At 40.7% G+C, this 17,965-nt stretch overlaps 1 protein-coding gene across 2 annotated transcripts in view; it reads left to right on the top strand.

Annotated features, from left to right (window-relative positions):
• MCM9 (minichromosome maintenance 9 homologous recombination repair factor) overlaps positions 1–10,785 on the top strand; it is a 122,664-nt gene extending 111,879 nt beyond the window's left edge. For both annotated transcript variants that reach the window (XM_077999315.1, XM_015137519.3), the window contains one exon: positions 8,048–10,785. In XM_077999315.1, the coding sequence (XP_077855441.1) occupies positions 8,048–8,179 (132 nt within the window). In that variant the 3' untranslated portion in view covers positions 8,180–10,785. The remainder of the gene's footprint in view (positions 1–8,047) is intronic.
• The last annotated feature ends 7,180 nt before the right edge of the window (positions 10,786–17,965 follow it).

Genomic DNA, 17,965 nt, shown 5'->3' with positions numbered 1-17,965 from the left:
CTGGGCATGTTGGCGGGCGCCTCTAATTCCAGCTACTCAGGAAGCTGAGGCAGGAGAATTGCTTGAACCCGGGAGGCGGAGGATGCAGCGAGCTGAGATTGAGTGAAACTCCATCTCAAAAAAAAAAAAAAAGAGAGAGAGACTGAAATAATAGGGCTAACTTAGTCTACCCTAACTTATTCTCATCTTTTAGGAGATTTTTATAGAATTTTAACAATTATCAGTATCCCTGACCTCAATTTGATGCTGAAAAGTATGCTAGGTAGTAGTAATTTTGAAAGCTATTTGCTTTTTTGTTTGGTTGTAACTCAAATTAGTAAAAACGAACATGGGTTTGCTTACTGATACTTGCAAACCTACTATGAATGAATGTAACCCAATATGTTTACAATAATTGTGGGGGCCTTTTTCTGATTATGAAGGTAAAGCATGTTTTTTATAAGTAGCAGTGAAATTAGAAAACAAAAAATCACATGTAATCTTATTTCCCAGAGATACGTACAATTAACATTTTAATGTATTTAAATATATTTAAATATAAGGTATTTCCTTATATTTTCTATGATTATACATGAATTTTAGAATAACTTACTCATCTGCTTTCTGGTATAATATCTTTCCAAAGTGAGCGCATAGAAGAGGGATCATATTGTACTTTATAAGAAAAAGGCATTTCTAGGTTGTCAGGAAGGGCTTCTAAAGGACCTACTTGTAGGGAACTACAGTCCTTATTAGGAAGTCATCCTCCCTCATGACCAAATGGAAATTTGAAATGAAAATATGAGATCTGGCAAGATGGCCGAATAGGAACAGCTGCGGTCTGCAGCTCCCAGCGAGACCAGTGCAGAAGGTGGGTGATTTCTGCATTTCCAGCTGAGGTACCCAGTTCATCGCATTGGGACTAATGCTTAGGCAGGGGGTGCAGCCCACAGAGGGTGAGCAGAAGCAGGGTGGGGCGTCACCTCACTCTGGACATACAAGGAGCCAGGAGACTTCTCTCCCCCAGCCAAGGGAAGCGGTGAGGTACTATGCTACCCAGCCTGGATGCTATGCTTTTCCCATGGTTTTTGCAATCCACAGATCAGGAGATTCCCTCACAAGCCTACACCACCAGGGCTCCGGGTTTCAAGCACAAAACTGGGCGGCAGTTTGGGCAGACACTGAGCTAGCTTCAGGAGTTTTTTTCGTACCCTAGTGGCACCTGGAACCCCAGCAAGACAGAAGCATTCACTCCCCTAGAAAGGGGGCTGATGCCAGGGAGCCAAGTGGGCTCACTCAGGGTGTCCCACTCCCATGGAGCCCGGCAAGCTAAGAACCACTGGCTTGAAATTCTCGCTGCCAGCACAGCATTCTGAAGTCGACCTGGGATGATCGAGCTTGTAGGGGGAGGAGTGTCCCCCATTACTGAGGCTTGAGTAGGCGGTTTTCCTCTGACAGTGCCAAGGGGGCCAGGAGGTTTGGACTGGGTGGAATCTACCACAGCGCGGCTAAGTGGCTGTGGGCCAGATTACTTCTCTAGATTCCTCTTCACTGGGCAGGGCATCTCTGAAAGAAAGGAGCCCCAGTCAGGGGCTTGCAGATAAAACTCCCATCTCCTCGGGACAGAGCACCTGGGGAAAGGGGCAACTGTGGGTGCTGCTTCAGCAGACTTAAACTTACCTGCCTGCCGGCTCTGAAGAGAGCAGCTAATCCTAACTAGGAGGATTCTCCCAGCACACTTTGCTAAGGGACAAACTGCCTCCTCAAGTTGGTCCCTGACCCCCGTGCCTCCTGACTGGGAGAGACCTCCCAACAGGAGTCAACAGACACCTCATATAGGAGAGCGCTGGCTGGCATCAGGCTGGTGCCCCTCTGGGACGAAGCTTCCAGAGGAGGGAGCAGGCAGCAATCTTTGCTGATACCCAGGCAAACAGGGTTTGGAGTGGACCTCTGGCAAACTGTAGCAGACCTGCTGAAGAGGGGCCTGACTGTTAGAAGAAAAACTAACAAACAGAAAGTGAAAACATCAACATCAACAAAAAGGACCCCCACACAAAAACCCCATCCAAAGGTCATCAGCTCAAAGATCAAAGGTAGATAAATCCACAAAGATGAGGAAAAACCAGTGCAAAAATGCTGAAAATTCCAAAAACAAGAATGCCTCTTCTCCAAATGATTGCAACTCCTCTCCAGTAAGGGCACAAAACTGGACAGAGAATGAGACTGACAAATTGACAGAAGTAGGCTTCAGAAGGTGGGTAATAACAGACTCCTCCAAGCTGAAGGAGCATGTTCTAACCCAATGCAAGGTTGCTAAGAACCTTGATAAAAAATTACAGGAACTGCTAACTAGAATAACCAGTTTAGAGAGAAACATAAATGACCTGATGAAGCTGAAAAACACAGCACGAGAACTTCATGAAGCATACACAAGTATCAGTACACGAATCAATCAAGCCGGAGAAAGGATATCAGAGATTGGAGATCAACTTACAATATGGCATGAAGACAAGATTAGGAAAAGAAAATACAATAAGGCATGAAGACAAGATTAGGAAAAGAAAAAAGAATGAAAAGGAACATATAAAGCCTTCAAGAAATATGTGTGAAAAGACCATACCTACGATTGATGGGTATACATGAAAGTGATGGGGAGAATGGAACCAAGTTGGAAAACACATTTCAGGATATTTTCCAGGAGAACTTCCCCAACTTAGCAAGACAAGCCAACATTCAAATTCAGGAAATACAGAGAACACCACTAAGATACTCTTCAAGAAGGGCAACTCTAAGACATATACTCATCTGATTCACCAAGGTTGAAATGGAGGAAACAAGTTAAGGGCAGCCAGAGAGAAAGGTCAGGTTACCTACAAAGGGAAGCCCATCAGACTAACAGCGGATCTCTCTGCAGAAGCCCTACAAGCCAGAAGAGAGGGGGGGCCAATATTCAACATTCTTAAAAGAATTTTCAACCCAGAATTTCACATCCAGCCAAATTAAGCTTCATAAGTGAAGGAGAAATAAAATCCATGACAGACAAGCAAATGCTGAAATATTTTGTAACCACCAGGCCTGTTTTACAAGAGCTCCTGAAGGAAGCTCTAAAAATGGAAAGGAAAAGCCGATACCAGCCACTGCAAAAACATACCAAATTGTAAAGACCATCGATGCTATGAAGAAACTGCATCAACTAATGTGCAAATTGACCAGCTAGTGTCATGATAACAGGATCATATTCACACATAACAATATTAACCTTAAACATGAATGGGCTAAATGCCCCAATTAAAAGACACGGAGTGGCAAATTGGATAAAGAGTTAAGACCCACCAGTGTGCTGTATTCAGGAGACCCATCTTACGTGCAAAGACACACATAGGCTCAAAATAAAGGGATGGAGAAATATTTACCAAGCAAATGGAAAGCTACAAAAAGCAGGGGTTGCAATCCTAGTCTCTGATAAAACAGACTTTAAACCAACAAAGATCAAAAAAGACAAAGAAGGGCACTACATAATGGTAAAGGGATCAATGCAACAAGAAGAGCTAACCATCCTAAATATATATGCACCCAATACAGAAGCACCCTGATTCATAAAACAAGTTCTTAGAGACCTACAAAGAAACTTAGACGCCCACACAATAACAGTGGGAGACTTTAACACCCCACTGTCAATATTATACAGATCAATGAGGCAGAAAATTAACAAGGATATTCAGGACTTGAACTCAGCTCTGGACCAAGTGGACCTAATAGACATCTACAGAACTCTCCACCCCAAATCAACAGAATATACATTCTTCTCAGCACCACCTAGGACTTATTCTAAAATCAACCACATAATTGGAAGTAAAACACTCCTCAGGAAATACAAAAGAACAGAAATCATCACAAACACTCTCTCAGACCACAGTGCAATCAAATTAGAACTCAGGATTAAGAAACTCACTCAAAACTGCACAACTACATGGAAACTGAACAGCCTGCTCCTGAATGACTGCTGGGAAAATAACGAAATTAAGGCAGAAATAAGTAAGTTATTTGAAACCAATGAAAACAAAGACACAACTTACCAGAATCTCTGGGACACAGCTAAAGCAGTCTTCAGAGGGAAATTTATAGCACTAAAATGCCTGCAAGAGAAAGCGGGAAAGATCTAAAATTGACACTGTAACATCACAATTGAAAGAACTAGAGAAGCGAGAGCAAACAAATTCAAAAGCTGGCAGAAGACAATAAATAACTAAGATCAGAGCAGAACTGAAGGAGATAGAGACAAAAAAACCTTCAAAAAATTAATGAATCCAGGAGCTGGTGTTTTGAAAAGATTCACAAAATAGATAGACCGCTAGCCAGACTAACAAAGAAGAAAAGAGAGAAGAATCAAATAGACACAATAAAAAATGATAAAGAGGATATCAGCACTGATCCCACAGAAATACAAACTACCATCAGAGAATGCTATAAACAACTCTATGCAAATAAACTAGAAAATCTAGAAGAAATGGATAAATTTCTGGATACATACACCCTCCCAAGACTAAACTAGGAAGAAGTTGAATCCCTGAATAGACCAATAACAAGTTCTGAAAGTGAGGCAGTAATTAATAGTCTACCAACCAAAAAAAGCCCAGTACCAGATGGATTCACAGCCAAATCTGTACCACAGAGGTACAAAGAGGAGCTGGTACCATTCCTTCTGAAACTATTCCAAACAGTAGAAAAAGAGGGACTCCCCGCTAACTCATTTTATGAGGCCAACATCATCCTGATTCCAAAACCTGGCAGAGACACAATAAAAAAAGAAAATTTCAGCCCAATATCCCTGATGAACATTGATATGAAAATCCTCAATAAAATACTGGCAAACTGAATCCAGAAGCACATCAAAAAGCTTATCCACCATGTTCAAGTCGGCTTCATCCCTGGAATGCAAGGCTGGTTCAACATACACAAATCAATAAACATAATCCATCACATAAACAGAACCAATGACAAAAACCACATGATTATCTCAATAGATGCAGAAAAGGCCTTCAATAAAATTCAACACCCCTGCATGCTAAAAACTCAATAAACTAGGTATTGATGGAAAGTATCTCAAAATAATAAGAGCTATTTATGACAAACCCACAGCCAATATCATACTGAATGGGCAAAAGCTGGAAGCATTCCCCCTGAAAACTGGCCCAAGACAAGGATGCCCTCTCTCACCACTCCTATTCAACATAGTATTGGAAGTTCTGGCCAGAGCAATCAGGCAAGAGAAATAAATAAAGGGTATTCATATAGGAAGAAAGGAAGATAAATTGTCTCTGTTTGCAGATGACATGATTGTATATTAGAAAACCCCATCATCTCACCCAAAAACTCCTTAAGCTGAGAAACAACTTCAGCAAAGTTTCAGGATACAAAATCAATGTGCACCAATCACAGGTATTTCTATACACCAAAAATAGACAAACAGAGAGCCAAATCATCAGTGAGCTCCCATTCACAATTGCTGCGAAGAAAATAAAATACTTAGCAATACAACTTACATGGGACATGAAGACCTCTTCAAGGAGAACTACAAACCACTGCTCAAGGAAATAAGAGAGGACAGAAACAAATGGAAAAACATTCCATGCTCATGCTCATGGATAGGGAGTATCAATATCATGAAAATAGCTATATTGCTTAAAGTGATTTATAGATGTAGTGCTATTCCCATCAAGCTGCCATTGACTTTATTCACAGAACTAGGAAAAACTACTTTAAATTTCATATGGAACCAAGAGCCTGTATAGCCACGACAATCCTAAGCAAAAAGAACAAAGCAGGAGGCATCATGCTGCCTGACTTCAAGCTATACTACAGGCTGCAGTAACCAAAACAGCATGGTACTGATACCAAAAGAGATATATAGACCAGTGAAACAGAACAGAGGCCTCAGAAATAACATCACATGTCTACAACCATCTGATCTTCGACAAACCTCACAAAAACAAGCAATGGGGAAAGGATTTCCTATTTAATAAATGGTGCTGGGAAAACTGGTTAGCCATATGCAGAAAACAGAAACTGGACTCCCTCCTTACACCTTATACAAAAATTAATTCAAGATGGTTTAAGATTTGAATTTTAAACCTGAAACCATAAAAACCCTAGAAGAAAACCTAGGCAATACCATTCAGGACATAGGCATGGGCAAAAACTTCACGACTAAAACACCAAAAGCAATTGCAACAAAAGCTAAAATTGACAAATGGGATCTAATTAAACTAAAGAGCTTCTACTCAGCCAAATAAACTACGATCAGAGTGAACAGGCAACTTACAGAATGGGAGAAAATTTTTACAATTTGTCCATCTGACAAAGAGCTAATATCCAGAATCTAAACAAATTTACAAGAAAGAAAACCCATCAAAAACTGGGTGAAGGATATGAACAGACACTTCTCAAAAGAAGACATTCACATAGCCAATAAAGATATGAAAAAAAGCTCATCATCAGTGGTCATTAGAGAAATGCAAATCAAAACCACAATGAGATACCATCTCATGCCAGTTAGAATGGTGATCATTAAAAAGTCGGGAAACAACAGATGGTGGCTAGGCTTTGGAGAAATAGGAACGCTTCTGCATTGTTGGTGGGAGTGTAAATTAGTTCAACTTTGTGGAATACAGTGTGGCAATTGCTCAAGGATCCAGAACTAGAAGTACCATTTGACCCAGCCATCCCATTGCTGGGTATATACCCAAAGGATTATAAATCATTCTCCTATAAAGACACATGCACATGTATGTTTATTGCAGCTCTGTTTACAACAGTAAAGACTTGGAACCACCCCAAGTGCCCATCAATGATAGACTGGATAAAGAAAATGTGGCATATATGACACCATGGCATACTATGCAGCCATAAAAAAGAATGAGTTCATGTCCTTTGCAGGGACATGGATGAAGCTGGAAACCATCATTCTCAGCAAACTAACACAGAAACAGAAAACCAAACACCTCATGTTCTCACTCATAAGTGGAAGTTGAACAATAAGAACATATGGACACAGGGAGGGGAACATCACACACTGGGGCCTGTTGGGGGATGGGGTGCAAGGGGGGAGAGAGCATTAGGACAAATACCTAATGCATGTGGGGCTTAAAACCTAAATGATGGATGCAGCAAACCACCATGGCACATGTATACCTATGTTACAAACCTGCACATTCTGCACATGTATCCCAGAACTTAAAGTAAAATAAAAACAAAAGGAAAGTTGTCCTTCTGGCAATATTTCAGTTTCTGATATGCCCAAGATATTTAAAATGATTGTCACTGAACATACCCTTCATTCATAGAAGGTAAATAGGTTTTAATTCTGTATCAAATTGAGAAAAGTGTAGCTGCCCAGTACATATGTTTAAACATGCCTGGGCTTTGCAGGAAAGATTGTCACAGTTGCCTGGGGAGGTCTGCCATGAATATGAGTATGGGAGGGGGCAGTGGGAGCACCAGTACAGAAGTATCACAGACTCTTGACTCCTGAGGAAGGTGAAGGCTCAGATGCAGTCAGTACCTCAACTAGGTAAAGAGATGTGAGACATAATAATCCTCAGTCTTTCATTTTGGTTCCTTGATCTGCAAACTGACTACCGAGCAAGTTAACCAACAACCTACTTGGTCAGCAATCAGCTACTGTGCGGGTAGCAACAAGTGTGTCTTGTATTTGAACATTTAACGTGAGAGATAAAGCTGAGGATTTTACACTGATCTTCAAACAATCTTCAATGAATGAATTGGACTTTTGGAGAGATATCAAAATGTAGGCAAACCTCCCATTTCATTTTCTTTATTTTACTACAATTTTAGGTTAAATTAGTGTTTATCTGAGTATGTAAATTGTGTATTGATTTAAAAAAGGATTATTTCATTCTGCTGCTCTAGGAGGTTGTATTTGATATTAACTTGGAATTATGTGGGACTTAAATCTTTAAGATAGTATCTCAGAGACTAAAGAAATGAATAGGTTAGCACAAATTCTCTTCCCTTCAAGACATGTTTTATTTATTTGTCTCTGCTACAGGTTACAGAATCAGAATGTGTACCAATCCCAACCACCGGTATTGGAGGTGGAGACTACTCCAGGATCCTTGAGAAATGGTCCAGGGGAAGAATCAAACTTCAGAACTTCATCACAGCAGGAAATCAACTGTAGCACGCATATCTCCTCTCCTGGAGGCAGCCCCGAGGGAAGCCCAGTTCTAGATCCCCCAGCGTATCTGGAGCCTAATAGATCAACAAGTAGGAAACATTCAGCTGACCACAAAAATAGCAGAGATGACAGTTTAGATTGGTTTGATTTCATGGCAACTCATCAGAGTGAACCTAAAAACACTGTTCTTGTGTCTCCTCATCCCAAAACATCTGGAGAAAATATGGCTTCAAAGATCTCTAACAGCACATCTCAGGGTAAGGAGAAGAGTGAGCCAGGCCAAAGGAACATAGTGGATGTTGAGTTGCTTCCATCACCAGGAGAGACAGGTGCTCCATGGAGGCCAGACAATGTGGAGGGTAACAAGAAAAAAAGGCTAGCACTAGATTCTGAAGCAGTCTCTGCTGATAAACCAGACTCAGTACTGACTTATCATGTCCCTAGGAACCTGCAGAAGCTGTGCAAGGAGAGGGCCCAGAAGTTGTGCAGAAATAGCACCAGGGTGCCTGCACAGTGCACAGTCCCTTCCCATCCTCAGTCCACTCCTGTACATAGGCCAGACAGAATGCTGGACTCACCCAAAAGAAAGAGACCGAAATCCCTGGCGCAAGTGGAAGAGCCTGCAATTGAAAATGTTAAGCCTCCAGGTTCCCCTGTGGCCAAACTGGCAAAATTTACTTTCAAACAGAAGTCAAAACTGATCCACTCCTTTGAAGATCACGGCCATGTGTCACCTGGTGCAACTAAAATAGCAGTTCATAGTCCTAAAATTTCCCAGCATAGAACAAGAAGAGACGCAGCCCTGCCAGTGAAGCGTCCAGAAAAGTTGACATCTACCCCAGGATACCGTATCTCTGATCAGCTGCAGGATGAGACAAAGGAGGTGTCGCAGCAGCCACCAGAGAAACACGGACGAAGAGAGAAGGTGATGTGTGCCCCTGAGAAGAGGATTATTCAGCCTGAATTAGAGCTTGGGAACGAGACTGGGTGTGCTCATCTTACTTGTGAGAGAGACAAAGAGGAAGAGGTTTCAGGCAGTAATAAAAGCGGCAAGGTTCATGCCTGCACATTAGCCAAATTGGCAAACTTCTGCTTTACTCCCCCATTGGAATCCAAATCAAAATCCCCTCCTCCTGAAAGGAAGAACCGAGGTGATAGAGGCCCAAGCTCCCCTCCTACAACCACAGCTCCCGTGGGTGTCAGTAAAAGGAAATCTTTTCAGCTCCATAGGTCCACCGAGAAACTGATTGTTTCCAAAGAATCCCTCTTCACTTTACCAGAACTAGGTGATGAAGCATTCGATTGTGACTGGGATGAAGAGATGAGAAAAAAGTCATAATTGGGAAAAGCTTTCTGGTCAAATCTCACCTTCTCCAAATCCACAGAGGACCTTCACGATATCAGTATGGTGTTTATAAATGTATAGAACGATTGGCCATATTGAGGATCACTCTGAATACCAGCTTCCCCATAAGGCTTTCTAATTTCAGGTTAATCTTCATGACTTAAAAAGTTGTATAATCAGTTGAGGCCAGTGTGATACCAGCAGCTGAGCTGAGTTAATTATGCTGTGCTTAATTTTACAAATGGAGTACTTTCTGTTTTTTGTTTGTTGTTTTGTTTTTAAGGGGGAGAGGGTCTTCCCTTGATTAATTTCTTCTTTCATTCACTCAGGAGCAAATGCCGAGAAGATATCACTCATAAATCTAACAAGGCAGATGAACTCTTTTTTTACTTTTTTTTTTTTGTATTTTCACCTGGAATGGGCTAAGTACAGTGAATATAATAATCACTTGGATGATTTGCCAAAATCAGACTATTTTTCTAGTATTATTTTTGCGTTGATTTGTGTGGATCAGGTTAATTGTGACTAACGGTTTTCTTTCTTTGAGAGGCATCCTTACAATTCCATGATATTCTTAAAGATCTGGCGGCTGGTCAAACAGTACGTTTCTGAAGTACTGACCTTCTGAGTTGTCCTTTCTTTCTTGAGCCGACATTTTGTGCTTCAGATTCTTTGTTCTCTTGGGGACCTACCTTCAACCAAGTAAAATACTGTGATTAGAAGAAGAGAGAGTATGGGCCAGGCACAGTGGCTCACTCCTGTAGGCCCAGCTACTTGGGAGGCTGAGGCAGGAGGATTGCTTAAGCCCAGGAGTTCAGGGTTACAGTGAGCTGTGGTCACGCCACTGTATTCCAGCCTGGGTGACAGAGCAAGATCCTGTCTCTAAAAATAAAATAAATGAAGAAGAGAGAGTATGTGGTAGTCTCAATCAAACATCATGTCTCATCTACCCAGCTGGTTAATATGGAAATGTGATTCCTACTAAGTTGTGATTCACTTGTCTTTAAAACCAAGAAAATTATGTACTGTTTTTGGTAAGAACAGATAACCTCAAGCTTTGTCTTTCTATGTGCTTTTAAAATCACTTATTCCTTTGGATTCAATAAGGGTTATTAGGATTCTATAATTATGGACTTTCTCTTCTGAAGTGTGAATTTGTAACCTGATTGTTTAATTGTCAAAGGGACTTTCGGACATAGACTACTCAAAATTATATGTATTTTGTTTAATTTTCACTTCATTAAATTCATGCAAAGAAAACAAATTTAGAAAATCCAATTTTTCTTAAGCATGTAAACATTCTAAAATTCACTAATAGAATTTTCTAAAAAATGTTAAACTGTAAGTAGAAGTTTAGTGTGACTGAGTCTTGAAATGATTGGCCATAATGAGTATCATTCTCTGAAGTTTGAAACACCTTAAACAGCTGATAAAAGATATGCATAAACAATGATTATAAAATGTATTATTTCTGCACCTGTTTAATAACTTCCCAGTATCCTATGATTCTTATTATATTCCTAATCTTTCAGCTTTATTGCTTTCCTGGGTTTCAGTGTTCTTACTAGAACTAAAGGAAAAGGAATGGAAATGGGTTTTTGACCAGTTGAATCTTGATCTGGGCGTGGTCTGATTATTTAGATAAGGGTGACTCAAACCTAAGCCACAGTGTGGAGCTGACTTTTTTTAATGGTAAATTTTTAAGTCCGTTTCTTAGTAATTTTTGTCTGAAACTTGGTATCTTTTGCAGTATTTATGTATTAGGTTTTGCATGGCTGACAGTACCTAATGTATTGGCATGTCATTAGGGTATTTTGATCTGTTATGTTATTCAAAATATTTGTATTATTTATTGGGAATTTCGGTTTTAGAGGTTTCAATTTTAGTGATGAGAGATTTAATTTTCATAGTTACCTTGTCTCTTCAGGACACCGAGTAATTCATATTTTATGGTACATGTTGAATTGTCTGTCTTCCTTGGTCATTGCATGTGACTGCCGATGCCACCTTCTACCTGGTTATAATTTGTGCCCACCATACATCCTATTATTTGTGCTAATCAATTAATCCATTTTCCATTTTAGTACCGTCTGTCAAGATTTGGCCAAATCACCAGTTCCATATGTTTATTCTTTGGTACTTACCCAGATAGAAATAACTACATACCTAAATATTTTAAATAGACATAATTATTAGAAGAAATAAAATACCCAGTACATATTGAATATCCCTTATCTGAAATGCTTAGGTCTGGAAATGTTTTGGATTTTGGATTTTTTTTGGATTTTGGATTTTTTTGGATTTTGGAATATTTGCACTATACTTATACTTAGCGGTTGAGCATTCCAAATCTGAAAATCCAAAATCCAGAATGCCCCAGTGAGCACTTCCTTTGAGCATCATGTCAGTACTCACAAAGTTTTGGATTTAGGATTTTTCGATTAGGGATATTCAACCTGTATAAACATCCTTCTTACTAAAATGTTAAACTTCTATCACGGACTGTTATGTGTTATAACTGCCTCACTGTGCTTATATTTAATGCTCAGCCTCACAGCATGGTCACAGTCCCTTTATGTTGACCTGAATGTCCTTTTAGCATTCTGATGCTTCTGTAAAAGCATCCATGCTATCTGAAAACAACAGGATGTTCCATACCCATTTAGATTTCTTCATGCTCCATGTTATGGAATCAGCCATCCCCAAGGTACTCTGTTTCCTTCGAAGGTCAGTAGTGTTAGAGACCAAACTCTAGGCCTCAGGCCTCCTGTGCAGGAGAGTCACAATGGGCAAAAGTTCTTCCACTGCTGTTGGGTCAAGTTTAGTAGGTTCAGAGATGGAAAATGTTCTGATGTCCTGAGGTCATGTTTTATCCTGGTGTATCCTACTTTCCTTGTAGATGTGATTTCATGATGACTAAAACTTTCTCTTCTATGGTCTTTAATGTGTGTATCAAGGAAGCACATGGGTTGTCTTGGGGGAATATGAACAGTCTGACAGATCACACTTCTGTTCAATAAAGAGAGGTGTAAAAAATAACCTTTGGCCGGGTGTGGTGGCTCACACCTGTAATTGCTGCACTTTGGGAGGCTGAGGTGGGTGGATCACTTGAGGTCAGGAGTTCGAGACCATTCTGGCCAACATGGTGAAACCCCGTCTCTACTAAAAATACAAAAATTAGCTGGGCGTGGTGGCGGGTGCCTGTAATCCCAGCTACTCGGGAGGCTGAGGCAGGAGAATCACTTGAACCTGGGAGGCAGAGGTTGCAGTGAGCCAAGATCACGCCACTGCACTCCAGCCTGGGTGACAGAGTAAGACCCTGTCTCAAAAACAAACAAAAACCCTTTAATTCTGAATCAAGTTGCCAAAATATTTTGATTTCAGTCCCAATGTACTTCTTGAAAACATTTTAATAATGTAAAATTAATCTAAACACAATAAAAACTATACTTAATTTTGTGAGAAGACTAAACCAGAATTTAAATTCTATTGTAACTATATGAGATAATGGAATTTCTGATACTGTAAAAGATTAATTTTCAGTGCATATGTAGTATTCTAAAATTTATAACAGAAATTTTATTGTAATTTTTGGTGTCTTATAGAAATATGAGCAAAACAAACATATTATTCTGATATCTTTAACTCTGTGGCTTAATGCAAATTTTAAACTTTTTTTGAAGGTGTACCAAAACATTAAACATTTATTCTTGGTTGACATTTTAATTCTAACAAACCTACACATTCTCTAGGCATGCTTGATTTCTGTTCCTTCTCCATGTGCTTAACTTTCTGTTTAATCAATGGAATGCTAGAGAAAATCCTAGGTTAACTGCAGAGGGCTAGCCTTTAGCCAGTTCACGATATTTAGGAGTTCAGAAACTATCCAACCTTGAATTCTAGGTCACTAGAGACTTCCTGGGACCAGGTGAACCTTCCAGATGCAACTTATCAAACAACCAGGTTCCAAACCTATTAACATCACAGTGTAGGAAGCTAAGCCAGTGCATCTTCCTCAGTGTTCAAAATCATCCTCTGAGCTTGCTTTCCTTATTAACGTTCAAGAAAGATAAAAGCCCCCTGGCTCACATTAGTACCCACTCCAGTTGGGGTGTTCCTGTCAGTGTTCTGTCTTGCATGTGACATAGTCTATATGGAGGTATAAGGGGAGCCATTACCCACACACATCCTCTTCACTGTCACTCAGAGGACATGTACAGGAAGTGGTGGCAACTGCCCCTTATGACACACACTCAGTAGTTCTTGTATCTGTTCCACTGCCACACCTCTTAAAGGCTTGAAAATGCATCTAAGGGTAATATTTGTAATAAAAGTGAACTTGACAAATATTAAACTAAATTTAACAAAATTGTGTCTGTGAATACTCTGGTGCAAGATACAGTTTAAGGGAGGAAATGAGATATACATACTGGGCCAGGACTTACCAAGAAATATTGAGTAATTTCTATATATTGTGAATGCAAATTATTTTTAGGCCACTCTTCTTTATGTTTAGTTGGAATCGTAATGCCTTGGTGGAGGTGAACTGAGAGAAAGCAAGCATGTGTATCAGATGTGTTTTTATGTGGGAACAAACTTGGTTTAACTTACAGTTTTCATGATAAGCCAAACTAATGCTGGAATATTGCTTACTATTTTGAGATTGAACTTTTTCAGTGCTCAATAATACATAGACTGCTAGTGGGCGGATTACTTGAGGTCAGGCATTCGAGACCAGCCTGGTCAATATGGTGAAACCCCGCCTCTACTAAAAATACAAAAATTAGTGGGGTGTGGTGGCATGCTGCTGTAGACCCAGCTACTTGGGAGGCTGAGGCAGGAAAATCGCTTGAACCCGGGAGGTGGAGGTTGCAGTGAGCTGAGATTGTGTCACTGCTCTCCCTCCTGGATGACAGAGACTCCATCTCAAATTAAAAAAAAAAAAACAAAAAAACAAAAACATAGACTGGGTAATAGAACAAAACTAAGAACCAGGCGAATTGGGTTCTAAAACTAGCCAACAGTGTGGCTTTGCCATCTTCAGTGGTCTTGTCCATAAAGGCTGAGGATCAGGCCTATCTATTATATATTGCCGAGAAAAGGAAACCCTCAGAAGCTAGCTGAAATAAAGGCAAGTTTGCTGTAGGGATACAGCAGGGAGTCTCCTTAAGGACGGGAAACAAAGTCTCACCAGGCCACATGGGCCCAGAACTGGAAAGTCAGGACTGAAACTGTTCCCTCAGCCTCTCCTGGGTCCTCAAGGTCCCGTGTTGTTGCCTCTCTCAATGAGTGTGTTCCAGTTTCCTGTTCCTCCCAGCAGCCCCACGTTCTGTGCTCACTCAAGGCTTATCTGCTCCAGCTACCCTCTGGCTTTGGAACTACTTTGGGGCCTGGCTCCAGCTGTGACTTTCTCTGACTTTGCCAGATGACGCCCACCTTCGTCTTTGTGATTCAAGCTTTTTAGTTCAGATTCTTGGTGGGTTCATCTTGGCTCGAAAGGAAGTAGAGGGTAAGGAGGAGAGTGGCCACCTGGTATAGACACAGCTGCTTGAGCGGTGGGTGGAGACAGTCTCAGAGGGTGGAGTTTTTGGTTGTAGGTTCTATAATTATACCACTTCTATTGATTCTATTATAATGACTGAATTAAGAGAGCTTTAAGGCACTTGGGTCATCTTTCCCAAGGAGCTATGTAAATGCCTGACCTGACAGCAGCTAGGTGCCTTACAGGGATTGCAAGCCACTTTTGGCTATACGAGAAGCGCAGCTTAGGCCACAGGCCACAGAGGGAGCTCTTTATTGTGTCACTAGTTATCAAACTTCCATTTTCCTATCTATAAATTGCTCACCGTAACTACAGCATAGCGGTTAAAAATACTTAAATGAAAGTCAAAGTAGATGGGCGTATGTAAGAGTATTACTCTGAAATATGTTTAGGAATATTCTCTGTGGTTAAGAGCGACATCTATTATTTTCCAGATTTTCAACTTTACAATTGCCAATAAAACAGGGACTAGATCCAGTATGAGGAGAGGAAAATACAAAAGTGTCTTAGGCCTGCCTTAATCCTATTTAAAACGGTGAGAAATGACAATCAAGAATAATTTCAAACTGAGGAGTAATGCAATTTTGACCTCTCATCTTATTTTGTCACTCTGGGAAATTAAGTTGCTTTTTCAGCAGGAGAACTAAAGCTATTTTGAGGGGTTCTTGCTGCCTTTGAGGGGGCTCTGTGAATGGGGAAGTGATGCTGTTGCCTGGGGCACAGTACATCCCTCGAGAGACTCCCTTGTTTATAGACTTTGCCCCTAAGAACTAGTGAAAGTGGAAAGAAAATCGTACAACACGATCCATCCTGAACGAAAAGGTCCCTGCCAGACACTGTCCAGTTGTTTATCTTCCCACTAATTGTTACTTCTTCATAAAGGTTACAAAAGCAATGAAATTTTTATTTTAAGTACTTATTTGCCCCCAATGAAATTTTAGTTACAACGTAACAGTAATATCAATCATCATAAGATTAGTACTTAAGGTTTTCAAGACATATTTAATACATGACAATATTAATATTCACGCAACCAGTACTATTTATAGTTCAGGTGATACCCTATTTTACAAATGAGAGAAAAGCTCCAACATTTAAATTATTTTTCTAAAAATGTCTTTCTACTTGAAAGAAGATGAGGTTCTGGAACATATGCTTCTTAACTCCTTCCCTCACTTCTTACTGCTCCACTGAAAATAATATATATTCATAAAGGGTAAAAGTTACCTATTTTGGTTGTTTGCTATGTGCTAGTTATTTGCCTAGCATTTTTCAAGTATTGTTTAATCCTCACAACAGTCTATGGCATAGGTAATATTATCCTCATTTTACAGATTAGGTAATTGCATCTTAGAGACACTCAATAACTTGACCAAAGTTACATTACTAGCCAATGATGTGATACCTATGTTAATTCATAAAGTGAGAGAAAAATACTACCTACAAGAAACTCTTCACTTTGCCCTGCGCTTCATCTGCCTCCCACCGCCACACATCCACCTCTGCCGCAGTCTGCACCGTGTGTCCTGCCTTCTCCGCATTACAAGACATCGGTTATCCATGCTGTAGCCAAAGAAAGCCTTCCACCTCCCTACCAGATCCCATCCCCTTTGCTCCTCATTCCTCTGAGACATGGCTCCAGCAATTCTCTCTGCACTCCTGCTTTATCAGTGTACCCCTCCCACCAGCATACAAACATCTTGGTATCTGTCCCATCTTAAACACACCTCTCTCGACCCTACTTCCCTCTTTTAGCAAAACTTTAGAGGAGTTGGCTCTTCCCCTTGTCTCCAGTTCTTCTCTCCTGAACCCACTCCAGTGGGTATTTGCCATTACCACTGCATGGAAACTCCTATCAGGGTCATCACTGACCTTCAGTGCTCGATTTGCAGTCCTTACTTAATTCTCCACAGTTGATTACTTTCCCCTCCCCGAAATCGTATGTCACTTGGTTTACAGGACATTATATGCCTGTGATTTTCCTTACTAATCTCTTCTAGTCCCCCCAGCTTCTCCACTCCTTACCCAGTTTTCTCCATGTCTTTCGCATCTTGAATGTTTGAGTGACCCAGGGCCCTTGGTATTCTCTTTCAATCTTCAGGCCTCAGCACCCACCTTACCTGATGGTTTCTTTCCTGAACTCCAGACTTCTATATCTAACTCCTATTCAGTATTTCTACTTAAGTGTCTAAAGGCCATCTCAACCTCGGCCTATTCCAGATTATACTCCTGCTCTCATTCTCCTGAACTTGCTCCTTTCCCAGGCTGATCCATCGTGGTAAATTAAATGGAGACTTGATCCTTCCAGTTGCTTAGGCCAAAAACTTGTCATCTTTGACAATTTACTTTCTGTTATACCTCACATTCAATTTGTTAAAAAATTCCATGGCATCTCTATTAAAAATATATCCAGGAGCCGATCACTTCTTCCACAGTTACTGTATCACACCCGTTCCAGCCACCATTATTTCTTGCTCTGCCACTCCGCCTCCCTACAGGCCATTCCCAGCACAGTAGTCAGTGATCCTGTTCATAGGTAAAGTCAGGTCATGTTGCTTATCTCAAACCCTCTATCAGCCCATCTCACTCTGGGTAAAAGCCAAGGTCTTTATAATGATTTCTAAGGCCCTACTTGTCTGGCCACCTACTACCTCTGACATTGCACACCAACCTCCTTGCTGGCGCTGTAATATTCCAGACATGATCCAGCCTCAGGGCCATTTTACTTGCTGTTCCATCTGTGTAGACTCTGTTCCCCTGAGTTATCAGGGAATCACACCCTCACATTCATCAAGACTTTGTGAAAATGGCGGGGCGTGGTGGCTCATGCCTGTAATCCCAACACTTTGGGAGGCTGAGACAGGTGGATCACCTAAGGTCAGAAGTTCAAGACCAGCCCAAC

This window comes from Macaca mulatta, chromosome 4 (genome assembly GCF_049350105.2).
Source record: "Macaca mulatta isolate MMU2019108-1 chromosome 4, T2T-MMU8v2.0, whole genome shotgun sequence".
Lineage (NCBI taxonomy): Eukaryota > Metazoa > Chordata > Mammalia > Primates > Cercopithecidae > Macaca > Macaca mulatta.
Note: the sequence above shows the minus strand (reverse complement) of the source record. Positions and strands in the feature narration are given on the sequence as shown.